General features: G+C 37.7%; 1 protein-coding gene across 6 annotated transcripts in view; it reads right to left on the reverse strand.

Annotated features, from left to right (window-relative positions):
- Window positions 1-18,499, reverse strand: part of KCNMA1 (potassium calcium-activated channel subfamily M alpha 1) — a 901,346-nt gene that overhangs the window by 189,933 nt on the left and 692,914 nt on the right. For all 6 annotated transcript variants that reach the window (XM_036736100.1, XM_036736099.1, XM_036736098.1 and 3 more), the window contains exon 15: window positions 1,427-1,536. In XM_036736100.1, the coding sequence (XP_036591995.1) occupies window positions 1,427-1,536 (110 nt within the window). The remainder of the gene's footprint in view (window positions 1-1,426; window positions 1,537-18,499) is intronic.

Below are 18,499 nucleotides of genomic sequence, written 5' to 3' on the forward strand. Positions count from 1 at the left end.
GCCGTCTGGTCTAACCCACAAATGACCAAGAATCTTTTCTATAACCATGAGAAATGGTCACCCAAACATTGTTTAAAGACTCCACGATGAGGCAGCTCAATTCTACTTTTGAAAAGTTTTACTTGCTAGATTTATTTCTCCCTTACATCAAGTCAGAATTTGCCTCTCAGCCACTTCTGTTCCATTCATTGTTTGCAAACCTCTCCTCTGGGGCTAATCAATACTTATAGCTAGTAACAGCTTACATTTTCATAGTGCTGACTATGTGCCGGTCAGGGTGCTAAGTATTCTATAATAATTATCTTGTTTGATCCTCACAACAACCCTGGGAGGTGGCTGTTATCATTCTCCTCATTTTACAGATGAGGCAAACAGAGGCTAAGTGACTTGCCCAAGGTCAAACAGCTAGTAAATGTCTAAAGCTGGATTTGAACTTAGATCTTCCTGACTCCAGGGCTGGTGCTCTATCCACGTCTAAACTATTAAGCACATCTCTTTGGGGCTAAGTGGAACATATCTATTCCTTCTTCTTTCCAATAATAAAGACAGACCTCATGTTCTTGCTGAACTGTTCATCTTTAAATATACCCATTTCCTTTAACTGACCCTCATTATGACATGATCTCAAGCCCCTTTCCCTTTCCAGCATCCCTCTTCTGGATGCTCAATGTCCCTTCAAAGATGTTGCTCCTATCACTCCCTTACAGATATGAAATAAATAGAACAGAGTATAAAAGACTATTACTTGCCCTAGCTATGGAAACATAATGTTTCTCTTCATTCGGTCTATGAATTTTGGCTTTTTGGCCACCAAATCAAATTACTGTCTTATACTGAGATTCAAGTCCACTAAGACCCTAGTATCTTTCAGAAGAACTGCTATCTATCTACATCTCCTTCTATCCTTGTCCCACAATCAGATCGGCTACATTAGCACAGGAAGAATGAGCTACAGCTGTGCCTTTCCTTATTCCATTTCCTCATTCCTTCCTCCCTTTTTTTACCTACCCATGTTGAATGCCTACCCAATCTCTAAAGCCCAGTTCAAATTTCCTCTTCCATCACAGATTATAATCGTAGGAGTTTTGATTTTCAAACTCAAGTCCACTAATTGAAAATCCTAGCAATTGAAATCTTAGCTGAGCACTTAATTATACCCTGTCTTGCATTGTTCAGTGTGGTTCCATGTGTTGTTTTATTTATCCAACTAGATTATCATCATCTAAAGGGTAAGAACCAGGTCTCATCCTCTGTGTTCCAACTCCATCTCGCCATACACGTGGTGCATACCTCAGAGCTGAGCTATATACAGAAGAGGCTTAATACAAATGGGTTGAGTAATTGATTGTTCTCTGCAACATTGAGCTAATCATGAACCTTGCATTTCACCTGAAAATCAAAGAGCAAACAGATGACTTCTACTTACTCACAAACTGTAGGGAAGGACAGACCCACGAAGGCACTAGAAAGATATTCTGTATACATTTCATTGGAGACTCCTTCCAAGTAGTATTTCTGCCATGTGTCTTCCTCAATCTGAGGGAGAAAAGCACAGAGGTTAGGTTTTTTTAAAAAGGATCAAATATCTCAAAGCAAAGGTACATTAACAGGTCACCAGAAATATAAATCCAGGGATGGGCCAGTCAATTTCCATGTCAATTCTGTTTGCTTCCATTTGCCCTATTATACTATCAATTTTGGGGGTAGCTAGGTGGCACAGAGGGTAAGTGCAAGACCTAAAGCCAGGAAGACTTATCTTTCTGAGTTCAAATCTGACCACAGATACGTACTAGCTGTGTGACCTTGGGCAAGTCACTTAACTCTGTTTGCCTCAGTTTCCTCATCTATAAAATGAGCTGGAGAAGAACTCCAGTATTTTTGATAAGGAAACACCAAATGAGGTCACAAAGAAACAGACACAACTGAAAAATGACTGAAATAATGTAGAGAATGTTAAAATTAAAACTTAGCTTCTTCTTATAATAATTATGTAATTGTCACTATTGTTGTTATTGTTACAATTAATATTTTATAATGGGGCCAGCTATCTTTGACTGGGATACAACATGAATATTTTTTGAATTTTTTTTTTTACCAAATTTTTAACGTTGTGCCCCTACATATAAAGTGCCACACAGTTGAAAGCCAAACAATGGAAAGATATCCAGAATATTTCTGGAAACATAACAGAGTCAATGTAAACTCATATATTTCCAAAAGTATGTGTGTGAGCGCATGTGTGTGTGTGTATATGTGTGTGTGTGTGCGTGTGCGTGTGTGTGTATTGAGCCCTCGCACATAGCTGCAGAGACTTTTCAACCCATTGTCATAAAGCTTTGTTTGTATAAAACCAGACTATACATTCCATAATAGATGGGCCCATTATTTATGTTTCACTTACATATTTTTAAAGGATCTGATAGATAAAGGCATTCCACACATAAATATGTATTACATTGCTGATTGGGTAAATAAATAGCATTATTAAAAGATGGATCGCCATCATTTCAAAAAGTATCCGTATCACCCAAGAGCAGAAAAAAGCAGTAATTATAATGAACAGGGAGAACATCTGCTCCTTGGGGGCAAGAATAATATGCTGTGACAACAGGAACAACAGAAAAACAGGCCAATTACCTTGGTACAGAGAGAAGGAGCTACACAACACAGCTCTTTGACATCACGGTAAGTTACTGTCACTGACTACAGGATAGACAGCTATGCTTTCTAAGACGCAGGAGGGAAGACAACCCTTGGACAAGGGGATGGCTGTAATCTAGTCCTCTCTGACTCAAAAAAAAATAGTTTCAATGCTATTTTTGAAAACACACACACATGCACACACATACACACATGCCCACCTTCACAGTTCCTTTCAAACTTCCTTGAGGCAGGAATGAAAAAAGTCAAGAGACAGACATTATGAAGAGAACCCTTCCTCAAGAAGGACTTGGCTTGACCGTGAAAAACATTACCCTGGTGATCTGTGTCTTGTTGAATAACACAGAGAAAAAGAGAGAGTGAACAAGGAGAAATTGAAGAATAGCAAGACCTACCCATTAGGTGCCAACCTGGAAAGAGGAAATGATGCAGTAGGCACTAAGGAGAAGGTTGTTGCCTGGATGAGAAATGTGGGGAGGGAAGTGCGACGCATGTCCTACTATGTGAGAAATGCCACGAACAATGTCCAGGGGGCATTTTATTGAATTGTATTTTTTTTTACTTGTTTGTGATTTTTTGGTATAGGGAGCTCCTGGTAAAGGTCTCTATCAATCCAAAAAAAAACCACCCTTGCCACTTATATAATATTGGAGAGTTACTTAGAGCATTCAGAGATTAAATGATTTACCAAGGGTCACATGTATATACATATAGACTTATGCATGTATGTATCTCTCTCTCTCTGTGTCTCTCTCTCTCTGTCTCTCTCTCTCTCTGTCTCTCTCTCTCTGTCTCTCTCTCCCTCTCTCTCTCTCTCTCTGTCTCTCTCTCTCTCTCTCTCTCTCTCTCTCTCTCTCTTTATATATATATATATACACACACACATAATATATACACGCACATATATTATAAACATATGTACACACATATAGACATGTACATGCTCAAACATACAGACTATATGAACATAAACACACACCCACATGTATAGACATGTACACATATAGACAAATACATGTCCAAACACATAGAAATATACACATATATACATACATCAACATGTATAGACATGTACACAGGTAGACATATACATGCCCAAATATATATACATACACACACATATACATACACCCAAATATACAGACATATACATATATAGACACATACATGGCCAAATATATAGACTCACATATGTAGGCATATATACACATATATTCATACACACATACATATATTTATACATAAATGTATATCTATTTCTATATACCTCTATATGTATATCTATACAGAAAGAAAGAGAAAGAAAGGAAGGAAGGAACATCTTCAATATGTGACAGATGAGAATTGAACCAACTAGTGTACATGACTCTGAGGCTAGCTCTCTTTTTACAAAGCCATGCTGACTTTCTGCAGCAGTTATTATGTTCCATAAAAAGGTATAATTTCAGCAGGACTACCTGGCCTGATATATTTAAATTATGTGGCAAGAGGTCAGCCAAGAATATCATTGACTTAGAGTTCAACTAATGGAAGGGGTTCTTAAGCTGGAGTGCATGAACCTCTAAGGGGGTCTATCAGTAGATTTCAGGGGGTCCATAAACTTGGGACTTATAACATACTGAGAATTAGATTTCAATATAACTTATTGCCTTTGTAATCGTATCTATTTGATGCATTATGCATTTAAAATCAATATTTTGAAAAAGCATCCATAGACTTCACTAGACTACCAAAGGGGGTCTATGATATTTAAAAAGGTCAAGAACTCTTGACCTAAGAAAAGGATGGTCCAGGCCACTTCAGTAACAGTAAGATCAATATGATTCCTGACATTTAAATAACACAATTCTTTTCCATTTGCAAACTGTTTTGTATTCCTTATTTATGATAACAATATTGGCTAGCATTTACATGGTGCTTTTAAGCTTGCAAAATACTTTGCAAACATTATCTCATTTGAGCCTCACAACAGCCCTGGGAGGTAGGTCCAGAACAACAACAACAAAATCACATTTAAATCCCTATTTAACTGGCTACAAAGAGTACTGGAAGATGAGCCATCCATGACATTCATCCATTTATGACTTTTCCAAATTGTGGCAGCAAAATTTTCATGTGACACATATAATAAAGATGCTGTGAACACACTTCCCTAAATTAGGGTTAATATTTTTCTTTCCAAGGAACAACTGGTTTGAAAGCATTTAGGTGCTTAATAAGAGTTAACAGGATACTGCCTGCTGGATATTGTCTATTATAGATTACATGGTAAATTGTAACTGCCCTCTAATAATGATATGAAAAGGAAGAATACTGATATGGATGATATGATATGTGTCTATGCACACACATGTGTATATGTGTGAATGTGTACACATGTCCATATGTGTGTATACACGTGGATACAGGGACATGCAGGTACATATGTATATGTATACTTGTATATATTTGTGTACATATGTAACCTTGTGTATATGTACATATATACATATACACACAGCATGTATGTACATATACATACACACAAGTATATGTGTATATATAATACATTTAAACAGAATATTCATATAATAAAATATTTCAAAATATTTATATATACATACATAAATATCACCACAGTTATCTATACAATAATGATGGTGTAACCACTGACTAGGACAAATTCTTAGTTAAAAACAGGCTAAGATTTAGTGTTGTTGGGCTGGATTTTGATAAGTGAGTGGACTGATCACTAAAAAGAGTAGAGTCATTCACACCCAGACCCTAGCTAACATGCTGGATGACTTGGGGGGGGGGGGGAGAAAGAGAGGATTCTCATCACCTTTTGCATATTCTTATTTCTTGCTGAGGAGCTGGTGCCATTGTGGCATAGTAATAAGAGGATGGGACCTGAACTCAGAACACACTAGTTCTATATGAATCATAGAAGCCCAAGGAACCCAAGTGGCCAGCTAGTACAATTCACATACAAAAAGAATCCCCATTATAACAGACTTAATGAATGTTCTATGTGACTTGGGATAAGTTACTGAATCTTTGGACCTCAGTTCCCTCATCTATAAAATGAAAGTGTTGAACTAGATGACCTTCAGGGTTCCTTAGAGTTCTAAATCTATGATAACATAAATCTAGGTCATGATCCATCCCAACTAGATTAAGAAAGCACTAGGGAATAATACAATTTAGACTCTTAGAGTATTAAAACTGAAATGGGTCTGAGAAAATCACCCAGTCCAACTCCCTGTAGGGTTAATAGAATATAAGATCTTCCCTGTCCGTTAATAGGCCTATGTGACCACATGTGTTTCCTTTTTCCCTTGGAACAGGGGCCTTATTCCTAGGTCTAAAGGTATACAGGTATTTCAACCACAGATGTCCTGCTGCTTTGAGTTCCAATGCAGTTCACAGCTGTGGTACATCCTGAGTTACATAGAGGCCACTGGGGGAGAAAATTGCCTAAGGGGAAGCTTGCTTATGGGGAAGGCTTGCTTGCAAGAAGACTTTCACACCTTTTCTTACTAAGCTAACTAGGCACTGAGTCATAAGGGTTGTGATGCCTTCTGGCTCTGAGCCTATTAGCCAAAACTGTGTGTGTGTGTGTGTGTGTGTGTGTGTGTGTGTGTGTGTGTGTGTGTCTGTATTCTAAGGTGAGATTTTGCTTTGGAGCTCACTCATGGGAAAAATGTTCTCCTGAGGTCTTTGTGATTTGGCCAGATGAGACTCTGGGTAGCCATTGTTAAGGAGCCCCACCGGATTTGTGAACCCAGACATTGGTGCTCCCTGTCTGGTGATTAGGTATCTATGACTTTGTTTAGACAGTTGTAGCCCTGTCTATTGGATTCTTTCTTGGATACTCACTTCTTCCTACTTCTCTGTAATTAAAGTAAGATTGTTGACCTCTTTGAAGCTGTCTTTCCTTCAGAAAAGCAGATCAAAGAACCTGTGCCAGCAGGCCATCCTGGGTGTGCCAGGGTGCTTGCCAATATACTCCCTCATTTTACAGATAAAGAAACTGAGGATATCCAGGTGAAGTGATTTGTGTCCAAGATCATCCAATGAGTTTGTGGCAGAATTGAGATGCTGGTCTTCAAGTCTGACAATGTTTCTATTACCCCAAGAAATTCTTTCTGCTGTGTTTCTGTGTCATTTTCCTTCCTCCGCCCTAGTATATATGAATTATTCCCAGTTCCACTAATCTGGAAGTGACGGTCCTGCCTTCACCGTTTCTGACCTTACTCTTTTGGACTACTGCTCCATTTTTAAATCTATAAGCGGTTCATGGAATATAAAAATCTAGGAAGCACTAGGGACACCGTCATCATGGTGGAGCGAAAAGAGAATTGTATTGGATTCAGAAGATCTAGGTTTGAATCCTTGCTATATAGTTACTATCTGGATGACCTGTGGCTCTCAGTTCTTTCTTTGACGAAATAAGGGGGTTGAATGAGGGCCTCTTCCAGTTCCATCTTGAGAGCTGCTAATAGCATAGGCTGCATTAATAAGAAGCATAGTATATAGAATGGGCAGCTAGGAGGCACAGTAGATAGACCACAGGCTCTAGAGTCAGGAAAACCCATCTTCCTGAGTTTGAATTTGGCCTCAGACACTTACTAGCTGCGTGACCCTGAGCAAATCACTTAACCCTTGTTTGTCTCATTTTTCTCATCTGTAAAATGAGCTGGAGAAGGTAATGGCAAACCACTCTTGGATTTTTGCCAGGAAGACCCCAAATGGGGTCACAAAGAGTCAGACATGATTGAAAAAGGACTCAAGAAGAATGGTGGGGGGGAGGAGGGGAAGGGAACAGGCACCTATTAAGCACCTATTATGTGACAGGCATGGTGCTAAGGATAAACAAGTATTATCTCATTTGATCCTCATAACAAAGGGACACTTTGAAAGGCAAGTGAGTCAGTCTTTCATCAATGGAAACATTCCTGGGGAGTCTAAATGTCTTTTTGCTAAGGATATCATATAAAAGATTCCTGCTTTAAATTAAGGGTCCATGACTGGCCCCCAATTCTGAAATTCTATGATGCCATGATAAATTCTGTGCTTCCAATAAGGAGAGCACCTTACCAGTAAGTAGCAATTCTTTGGTGGGGGGGGAGGGGGGAGGGGGTAAGATGACATCTAAGAATAGCCATTAGATTTGGAGAGGAAGGATTTTCCTTCTACCTTTTCAGAAAATACTACTGCCTCCTAAAGCACCCATTAAAGCCTGATTTCTTGGATGAAAATCCATTGTCAGTCTAGCGTCTAGACTTTGCTATGGAGAACATTTGCTTTCTGGGGCTTCATAACAATATGGCATTCTACTAGAGGGGCTCTTTCAGATTGCATTTTCCAGAAAGTTCTAATGGGGTCTCAGGATCACAGATTTTCCAAATATTTCAATGCGATGTTAATTAAAATAGAATATTTTGGGGGTGAAGGAAGGAGTAGGGATTGATGGCATGCCAGATAACTGGTTGCTTCAGCACTGAATGAGTAAATAAACAATTTCAAAGATTAATTTCAGTTGTGGATTTGGGCCAAGTGCGTTATTCCCAGACAAGTGGGCTGCAGACTATCAAGTGAGATTTCTTCCATTAAGCACTAAAAGAAAAAAAAATCATCATAGTTAAATCATGAGGTATTCAGAAAAGGATTAACACTGTGTTTCAGACCTTACCACACACAGAGGGGTTAGAATCCAGGCAATCCTCTACTATACATATGTATTTTCTTCAACCCTGTTATTTCTCAGTAGATGAAGAAGGCAATGGTAACTAAAGTGAAGGACTGTTGGGGAAAATTTCTTAAATGATGGAGGATGTCAACCAGTTGGTATTAAGAAAACCTACTGTTAACAATGTAAGTAATAGCAAATGATTTTCACTAATTTAATCTTCCATACTTAAACATAAATATATGCAGAGTTTATTAAAAAAAAAAAGAAATGATTGAGAAAAGTCATAGGGTCATAGATGAGGAAACTGAGGAACAGAGAGGATAGGTGACTTTTCCGAGATCATACAGGTAGTATCTGAGGTGGGATTTGAACCTGGGTCCTGGCTCAATCATCACATAAAATTGTGTATTATAGTTATCTGTGCTAGTGTTTTATCTCCCTGGTAGACTGTAGTCTCCATGATGACTAGCACTATGTCTTGTCTAAATTTTGCAAGTCCCCCAATATTTAGCAAGCTAGGTGGCACAGTGAATAGAGTGCTGGGCCTGGAGTCAGGAAGACTCACTTTCCTGAGTTCAAATCTAGCCCCAGACACTTACTAGCTGTGTGACCCTGGGCAAGTCACTTAACCCAGTTTGCCTCAGTTTCCTCATCTGTAAAACGAGCTGGAGAAGGAAATGGCAAACTGTTGTAGTGTCTTTGCAAAGCAAACCTCAAACAGGGTCACAAAGAGTCAGACATGACTGAAAAATGACTCAACAACAACAACAGTTAGCAGAGTGTTCTGAGTCATAATTAGCACGTAATAAGTATCTATCTGTCTCTGTCTGTCTATCTGTATATGTATATATGTGTATGTGTATCTATCTATCTATCTATCTATCTATCTATCTATCTATCTATCTATCTCTGTGTCTGTCTATCTGTATATGCATATATACATATATACATATTATATATGTGTATTTGTATCTATATCTATCTATCTGCATATGTATATATACATATATGCATATGTATATATGTGTATGTGTATCTATATCTATCTACCTACCTATCTATCTATCTATGGTTTTCTTTAATAGAATTACCTTAGCTGGAACAAAATCATGTTCTTTTTCAAAAAACAAAGTCCACAACCCTCTTATATTTTCTGTCTGAAAATTCCATACACTTAAAAAATGTCAGTGTATTTTAATTATTAGTTTTAAGGAAGGGTCTAGTATAAGCTGGAAACTTCTTTAAAAAAAGTCCATCTTTGCCTCTGTAGAAACACACAGTTGACAGCTTATAACAAACAAACAAAAATCTCAACTAGGACTCTACTGGGAAGACACCTAGATTGTGTGGGGCCATCTGGAAGGGAGATGTTAAAGGGTTTGGCAGCAATCCACTTATGAAAATAAAAGAAAGAGTTTTCGCTCCAACTCATGACAGGAAAGAGACAGAAGTACAGCTCACATCTCTCTTGCTCTTTCTTATTCCTCACTTGCAAAACACAAGTACAGTTTGCATTAGTGTGGTTGTTCAGTCATTTCAATCATGTCCAACTCTTTGTGACCCCATTTGGGGTTTTCTTGGCAAAGATACCGGAATGGTTTGCCATTTCCTTCTCCAGATCATTTTATAGAATGAGGAAACTGAGGCGAACAGGATTAAGTGACTTGCCCAGGGTCACACAACTGGTAATTGTCTTAGGCGAGATTTGAAGTCGGCTCTCCCTGACTCCTGGCCTGGCACTCTATCCATTGCACCTAGCAAGACTTAATCAAAGACACCTGATTACTTTAGCGTTCTAAAAGAGAAAACAGTAAAAATAAAAAGTCCTACCTTAATAACCAATACAACCACCTAGCTGTCCTAAAGTTTACATAGAAAGAATGTTTTCCTAGGCAACTCTTGGTTAAAATCTTTGATTGTTTAGGATCCATTCCAGGTTTGTCTTAATGACATAAGAGGGAAGTCCATGGATGAATTTGAGTCTTTTAACTTTTGGAAATTCTAGTCCCTTTCTTTCCTTTATTAGGGGAAAAAAGACTAGCTGTCTTCTTTTTATCAAGAAAGTATATAACAAAATCATTTTCAGATTTCTAAGAATTTCCCCCAAAGTGGCTAATACTTTCAAGGAGAATTGGTCATCATTGGGGCATCTTCACCTATTTATTAGCAATGTGTGTTTTTATCTAAAAAATTGATTCCAATAGCTTTACGTGTAGGATTTGAAACAATGAACCCAGAAGAAGCAGAACCCCAACTTTTTAACTGAAGCCTGGAGTCTTGCATGTCTCACTTAAATAGGACTCACACACATCTTTCTCCTACCCCATGACTACCCTCCTCTGTCTTGCCTTAAGGACTTAATAAGTGACAGTGCCATTCATCTTCCCTTCTCATGGAATCTCAGGTGAAGGGGAATATTGATTCAATAGGAAATTGGCAGAGATTAGATGACTCTCGGCTCTTCCACTCCTTCTGAATTTAAATATGGTAGCCAAAAGCATTTTGCTTTCCTTTTCTTTTTCGGCAGGAATAGAGAAACAATTCAGCAGAGCAGTTATGAACTCCCCTCAGAGGCAAAATTCTCGAGAGCTGTGTACATTTATGAAAATACCTTATTGTGGTTGACCTAAGGTTAGCTTTTTCAGAAGTCCCAGAGCACCAGCAACTGCTTACTCTTCACTATGGGGTGATTTCTTGCAAGGAGGATGTCAGAGAAAAAGAAGGCTGAGGAATGATTTGATGATGATCTTTCAGCCTAAGATGACTATTTCATAGAAGTAGGTGATACACTGTTGTTCATCCCTCCACTTAGGAGCAAAAAAGATCTAATCAAATTGTACTAGGGTGTATTGGAAATGACACAGAATTTGGAATCTGAGGATTTGAGTTCAAGCCCCAGCTCTGCCATGAACTTTACCTCTGTGACATTGGTCAAGTCAATTAACCTCTCTGGACCTCAGTTTCTTCATCTTTAAAAATAGGCAATTGGACTAGATGGTCTCTTGAGTTTCTTCTAGCTCTAGATTCATGTAATCTGAAATGATCCCTCAGGTCTAAATTTATGATTTAGGAACTTATGTGGCCAAAATACTCAGGGGATAGATAGATGAAAGAACTTTCCAGTGAAGAATTGCTAACTATTGGGACAGAATTCAGAAAGAAAATGTGAGATCTCTTTCCATCTTATTCCAAGATCAATAGATCATCATGGATAATAAGACTGATATCTGAATGTCTGAGTAAGGAAAAAAGACTATGATAAATATGATGAAATATAACTAAACTATAAATTATGATGAATACGGAAAATATAGATAAGTAGGAGAAGATTTCTATGAACTGAAGAAAAGTGAAGTAAAACCAGGAAAACATTATACACAATTAACTACAACAACAAATAGAAACTGTATCCTATAAGATTTTATTATCTAACTTGGGCTCAAAGAAAAGAGAAGAAAGCATAGCTTCTTCCCTTCTTTAACCAGGTTGATATTTTGATTAGTTTTGCTGAACTGTCTTTTTTTTCTCTCATTATTTTCTTATGGAACAAGTAGCTGTTATAGGGAATAAAATACTGAACTTGGAGTCAAGAAGACAAGAATTCAAGTTCTGCCTTTGGATCCTTGCTAGCTATGTAATTGTAGGTAAGCAACTTAACCTCTGTAAGTCCCATTTCTCATGCATAAAATGACAATAATAGCACCTACTTAATAAGACTGTTGGAGCGAATCAAGTTAGATAGATAGATAGACAGATGATAGATAGATGGATAGATAGACAGATAGACAGATGATAGATATCTTTCAACACACAGACAGATAGATAGATAGAGTGCTTTGCAAACTTTAAAGCCCTGTGTAAAGTTAGCTTATTAGCATTCTTTGTTACAAGGAATTGCTAGGGATGGAAAGGATATATTTGGAAATGAAATGATTTAAAAAACAAAAGATGAAGAAATTTTTAATGTATAATTTAGATGAAGTAGATATGAGGGAGTCCCAGATAAATAGGTTTTTTTATTTAATCTTGATTTACTTTATTTTTTAAATTATCACTTGTTTTGTAACACTCATTTAAAATTTTTTTCGATTTCCTAATTCTCTCTCTCCTCTCGTCTTTCTCTTACCCACTGAGAAGACAAGCAATGTGATATCAATTATATATATGAAATCATGTAAAATATATTTCCATATTATCCATGTTGCAAAAAAAGCAAGAAAAAATGAAGTGAATTTTATCATGCTTCAATTTGCTCTCAGAGTTTATCAGTTCTCTGCAGGTGGATAGCATTTTTCATCATGAGTCCTTTGGAATTGTCTTGGTTCTTTGTATTGATTAGAGTAGCTAAGTCTTTCACAGTTGATCACTGTTACGATATTGCTGTTATTGTATATAATATTCTGCTTGCTTCATCTTGCATCAATTAATATGTCTTCTCAGGTTTTTCTGAAATCACCCTCCCCCCTCATCATTTCTTATAGCACAATAATGTTCCATCATAATCATATGCCACAACTTGTTCAACTATTCCTTCATTTATGGGAATCCTTTCAATATCCAATTCTTTGTTACTACAAAAAGAGCTGTTAAAATATGTTTGTATGTATGTATGTGTGTGTGTGTGCGTGTGTGTGTGTGTGTGTATTTTTTTCCTTTTTCTCTGATCTCTTTAGGATACAGACCTGGTAGTGCTTAATTCACTTTCAACATTATCGAACACCCATTATGAGCCAAGTTTAGGTGCTAGAGGGGTCATGAGAAAGACGTATAAGACATAGTCTCTACCCTGAAAGAGTTCAAACTCAAGTAGAGGAGATAATACAGGTACATCACAAATTGAAATACTAAATACTAGGGAGAATGTTATTAAAAATGATAGAAGTAATAAAAGAAATGTGGTTTGGGATAATAGAGAAGAGAGAAATAGCCATAGATCGAAGTAACATGGAGGATTGCATGGAGAATGTGGCCCTTGATATGGCTCTTGAAAGCTGGGTAGAATTTTTACAGGTGGAGATGGGTGGGGAAGCAAATTCCACATTAAGAGAAATGGTGAAATAGAGGCCAAGAAGCAAGGACCTCATTTGGAGGACAATGATTAGCCCAGCTTGATTGGAGTACTGAGTGACTGAAGGGGAGATAAAAATGAAAAAGAGATTAAGGACAGAGTTTAAATGCCCACAATGCCAAGTTGAAGAGATTGGGCTTTATTCTGTGTGGAATGAGAGTCCCAAGGTTTCTAAGGAAGACAGTGACAAGATCAGAAAGATGTTTTAGGAAGGATCTAATGAACTCAATGATAACCAAATCTCTTCTCCAAATTGAACTGTGTAGATACAGAGATAGAGAAAGAACTGGACTGGGTTTAATTTCTAAAAGCTAACAGCAAATTGCACTGAATTCTAGTCCTATTATGGGGACAGTATTGAGTGCTAAGGAAGGAAGCTCTTGCCAACCCAGTTCTGTTTCAGTGACAGCAGATTTTGGATACTTATGTCTCCTCTCTCTCTACAATAATAGGCTAATAAAGCCAAGCCAAAGAGACCAGATTTCATTTCAGAGCAAAGGTTTCTGTTGTAAACTTTTGCTTGTTGGCTAAAAACAGCTATTGTAGGTGTGAGCATAAATCCTCTCAGTTTTAGATATTGGGGCATCTGGGAAGTCAAATGTGTTATTTGTGAGCCAGGTAGCAAAGGCTGGGGCCAAGACCAGGGCATCGTTGGGTTCCATTGCTATCTGCGTGGACTCTTGCCAGCTACAAAGTATTTTCCACAGGAAGTCAGAAATTGCTTTAGAAATTCCCTTCTGTGATTTTATAAAGCATATCTGGGGCCGTTCAAAAAGACTTTTGGGTTAGAAATGGTTAAACCATTCACATAGATTGGCCACCCTCTGAGCTCTTAGAGAGTTGGACATAGCACTTCCTTTTCTATCAGTTGGAGATATAAATTGGGAAAATGTGCTTTCCAAAGGTGTTTGCCAATGTCATGGAACAGACGTGTCAAACATGGGGCCTGCTGGTCTCCTGAACCCCCCTGAGTAAAAACTGAATAAAAAGTAATTTGGAAATTTTTAACAAAATAAAAATATAATATAATATAGATAATATTGATATCTGACTTTCTAAGTCAATATGCATATGTACAGTTTAGCAGGCCCATTTCTTTTTGAGTTTGGCACTACTGTCATGGAGTATATCCTATGAAAAGTTGGAATGGAAGATTCATTATAGATGGTACTCTTTGCAGATTTTAACTATACTGAGCTCTACAATGCTATAGAAGCTCCTTGGTGAGATCTATAGTAACTCAAAAGAAATTAGTCTGGAAATTCACATAGGTAAAAAAAAATAGATGAAAAATGTCCACCATCCAGAACATGACACACAGCTGGATAGACAGGTCATTGTTTATATGTCTATGGACGATAGTCCATCAGTACTCAGTAGGAGAGCTCATATTTGAGAAGTTGTGTGCACTTCTAAACAAGGCTGCTAGGGGATGCCATAGTACATGGAGTGCTGGGCCTAGAGTCAGGAAGACTCATCCTCATGGGTTCAAATCTGGGCCTGGGCAAGTCACTCAACCTTGTTTACCTCAGTTTCCTCATCTGCAAAATGAGCTGGAGAAGGAAATAGCCAACCAATCCAGTATCTTTGCCAAGAAAACTCTAAATTGGGTCATAAAGAATCATACTTGACTGAAAAACAAGTAACCAACTGTGTACTCTAAAGATTTTGTGCTTATCTCGGTGAATTGAGGATGATTGTGATGGTAACAAGAGCAGTAGTGATACTCAGTTCTTTAAACATCAATGTCCTTCCCATGCATATATGGCCACAATCAACCAGCAAACTTTTTTTTTTAAAAACTATGCCTCTAGAACTTTGAAAAGTGCTGGCGGAAACCACTAAAACATTTTATTTAAATCTTGCTTTCATCAGATTTGACCTGAAGAGGGAATACCATACATACTCAACTGGGTATCTTACCCCACAGGAAAGAAGGAGGAAGAAGATAAAAAAGGGGGGATGATAAAAGGGATGGTAGATGGGGGTGGAGTAATCAAAAACAAACACTTCCACCTAACACTTGACAAATTAGCAAGGATGACAAAAGATGGGAATGGCCAATGGGATTGGGGGAAGAGAGCTTCACTAGTACGTTGCTGGTGGAGTTGTAAGTCAGTAGAAACATTCTAGAAATAAATTGGAATTATGTAAATATAGTGACTGAATATCTCCATCCTGGGACCCAGAGATTCCACTACTAGGCTTATATCACAAGGAAGTCATTAATAAGAATAAAGCACCAATGTACACCAAAATATTTATGGCACACATTTTTTTTTTTGTGTGGACACAAAGAACTGGAAAACAGAGATGTCCATTGATTGGGGATGGCGAAATAAAATGTGGCACATGAATGTAATAGAATATTACTGTCCTATAACAAATAAGTACAGAAAAGCATGGAAAGACTCACAGTGATACAGAGTGAAGTAAGCAATGCCAAGAAAAAATATACATATACTATGAGTACAACAGCCTAAATGAAGACAACATCCATAAATCAGTCAAAAGTGAATGTTGCAAAATAACAAAGAACAAGAATGGGCCAGAGAAGCAATATGAGAACGCATCACTACCCTACTCTTTTGCGGAGATGGGAGGACCACAGGAGAGCTACAATACATTTAGTTTCAGATTTTTCCAGTGTATAGATTTTCTTTGCTAATTTTTTTCCTCTTATTCCTCTATTTCTTTTTAATTTTCTTTAAAAATATTATTTTTTATACTGGAAGGTATAAAGGAAGGTACTGGAGTGGAAAAGGGAGGGATACCATGAGAAATTCTCATGATGTAAAAAAGCAAAAGATATCAACAAAATGTATCTTAAAAATTAAATTTTTTCTTTATTAATTGTATAACAGATTATTGGAAGGATAGGAACAAAATCCTACCAGGTGAGAATGGCTTCATTTTTGTATAGTCCAGTGGAGGGAATGCTTATGTTAACAAGGGTATAAAAATGCTAGTGTCTCACATTCACAGTGACAATTTACAAAGGATCTTCCTCACAGTCATTCTATAAGGTAGGTAGGACAAGTATTATGGTCATTTTGCATGTGAACACTGAAGGTTTAATGTTCCCCACACCCATGATAAGTTTATTGTTCAGTCATTTCAGTTGTGTCCATTGACTGGGGATGGCAAAATAAAACATGGCACATGAATATAATAGAATATTACTGTCCTATAAGAAATAAGAAGTATTCTTCAGGATCCCTTTTGGGGTTTTCTTGGCAAAGATACTAGAGTAGTTTGCCATTTCTTTCTCCAACTCATTTTACAGATGAGAAAACTGAGGCAAACAGGGTTAAGTGACTTGACTCTGTGTGACAGAGTCACAAAGCTAATAAGTGTTCAAGGCAAGATTTGAGCTCAGGAAGATGAGACTTCCTGACTCTAGGCCCACCACTCTATCCACTGTGCCACCTAGCTGCCCCCATAATAAGTAGTAAATTATACTGAACAAGGGTCTTTTGCCTCCCAGGAAAGTGGCCTTTCTATTTCACTATAGCTCCTCTCTTTTGGTAGTATGACAACTCTCAGAGGTACCCAATGAATGGATTTTGATGATCAAAATGTGAAATAATAGGAGGATCTAGAAAGCCCCTTGAGGGCAGGAGCGATGTTTTATTTGCCTTTGCCCACTTTTTGTTGTTGTTCAGTTGTTCAGTCCTCTCTGATTCTTTGTGACCCTATGGACCATAAGCATAGCAGGCCCTTCTATGCCCCACTATCTCTCAAAGTCTGTCCAAGTTCATGCCCACTACCAAGTGAGTTGCTCATGGGAGACGTGATTGCATGCATGCATATATGCGTATGTGTGTACATACATGTATACACATACATACATTTGTGTGTATTGTGTACAACATATGTGTCTACACGCATATATACACACATACATATGTGTGTATGTATTATGTGTGTGTACGTATTATGGTTACTGACTGAGCCTATAGACTTCTCGTAGGCCACTGCCGGAAAGCTCAGGAATCCCGTGTACAGTATGCTTAACAAGCAGTCATCCCATCTGTGATAACCTCCAAAGCCTTTATTTTTTTTGAAAGGCTAGGACATTGCCCTGCAATAATTTGTCTCTCCTATGAACAAACCCTCTTCTCCAGATGCTTGAGCCTTCTCCCCTGTGGTTCCTCCCATCTCCCACAGTGGCTTAAACGTTAAACTTGGAGTCAGGAGGATCCGAGTTCCATCCATGCTTGGGACGTTCAACAACTGTGCAGCTGTGGGGAAGTCATTTTACCTTTGTGAGCCTCAGTTTCTACATCCCTAAAATGGGAACAATAAGATCACCTGCCTTGCCAGATTGCTGTGAGCACTGAAGGAGTTAACATAAGTAAAGCGCTTTGCCATCTCATGGAGCTATACGGGGTGTTCCTAAAGTCTGGACACGTGGGCAAAAATGCATATTTTGAAATATTTGGAATATTAACAGACCTTAGCCCCCTTGACTTCTTTTTTTGGGGTATGCTAAAAGAGTAGCTGTACCCAATGAAAATCACAGACGCAACACACTTGATTGAACACATAAAGAGTGAATGTGCTAAAATGACAGCAATGTGGAGTTATTGCATCGAGTTCACATGAATCTTACAAAGCGCATCAACCTTTGCATCACAAATGATGGAAATCATATTGAAGATGTTATTTGTTAATATTCCAATTAAATAAAATGTTGTTGAAAATTTCATTCATTTCATTTCTTGAAAATATGCATTTTTGCCTATGTGTCCAGACTTTAGGAATACCCTGTTTAAATGCTGACTATTTTCTTGTCTATATGTATTTACATATAGTTATTCCTTCTGCATCCTGACTTTCCCCATCATAGTTTCAACACATTGTGGGTTGACATAAATTAAATGGGATTTTTGGGGGGAGTTTTGTGGAAGCTGAAGATGACATGTGAAGGCAAGCAGACAACACAGAAAAAGTTTAGAAACTTAGAAATGTATAAAATATGTGTATGTCAACATTATCTTTTAATACCTTAACAATTCATACTTCTTCTCTGGTATGAAAGGTGAGACAAAAAAATTTTTACATGGTTTTTCAGATCATAGGGTCACCGTGCC

The sequence above is a fragment of the Trichosurus vulpecula genome, chromosome 8 (genome assembly GCF_011100635.1).
Source record: "Trichosurus vulpecula isolate mTriVul1 chromosome 8, mTriVul1.pri, whole genome shotgun sequence".
Taxonomy (NCBI): Eukaryota; Metazoa; Chordata; class Mammalia; order Diprotodontia; family Phalangeridae; genus Trichosurus; species Trichosurus vulpecula.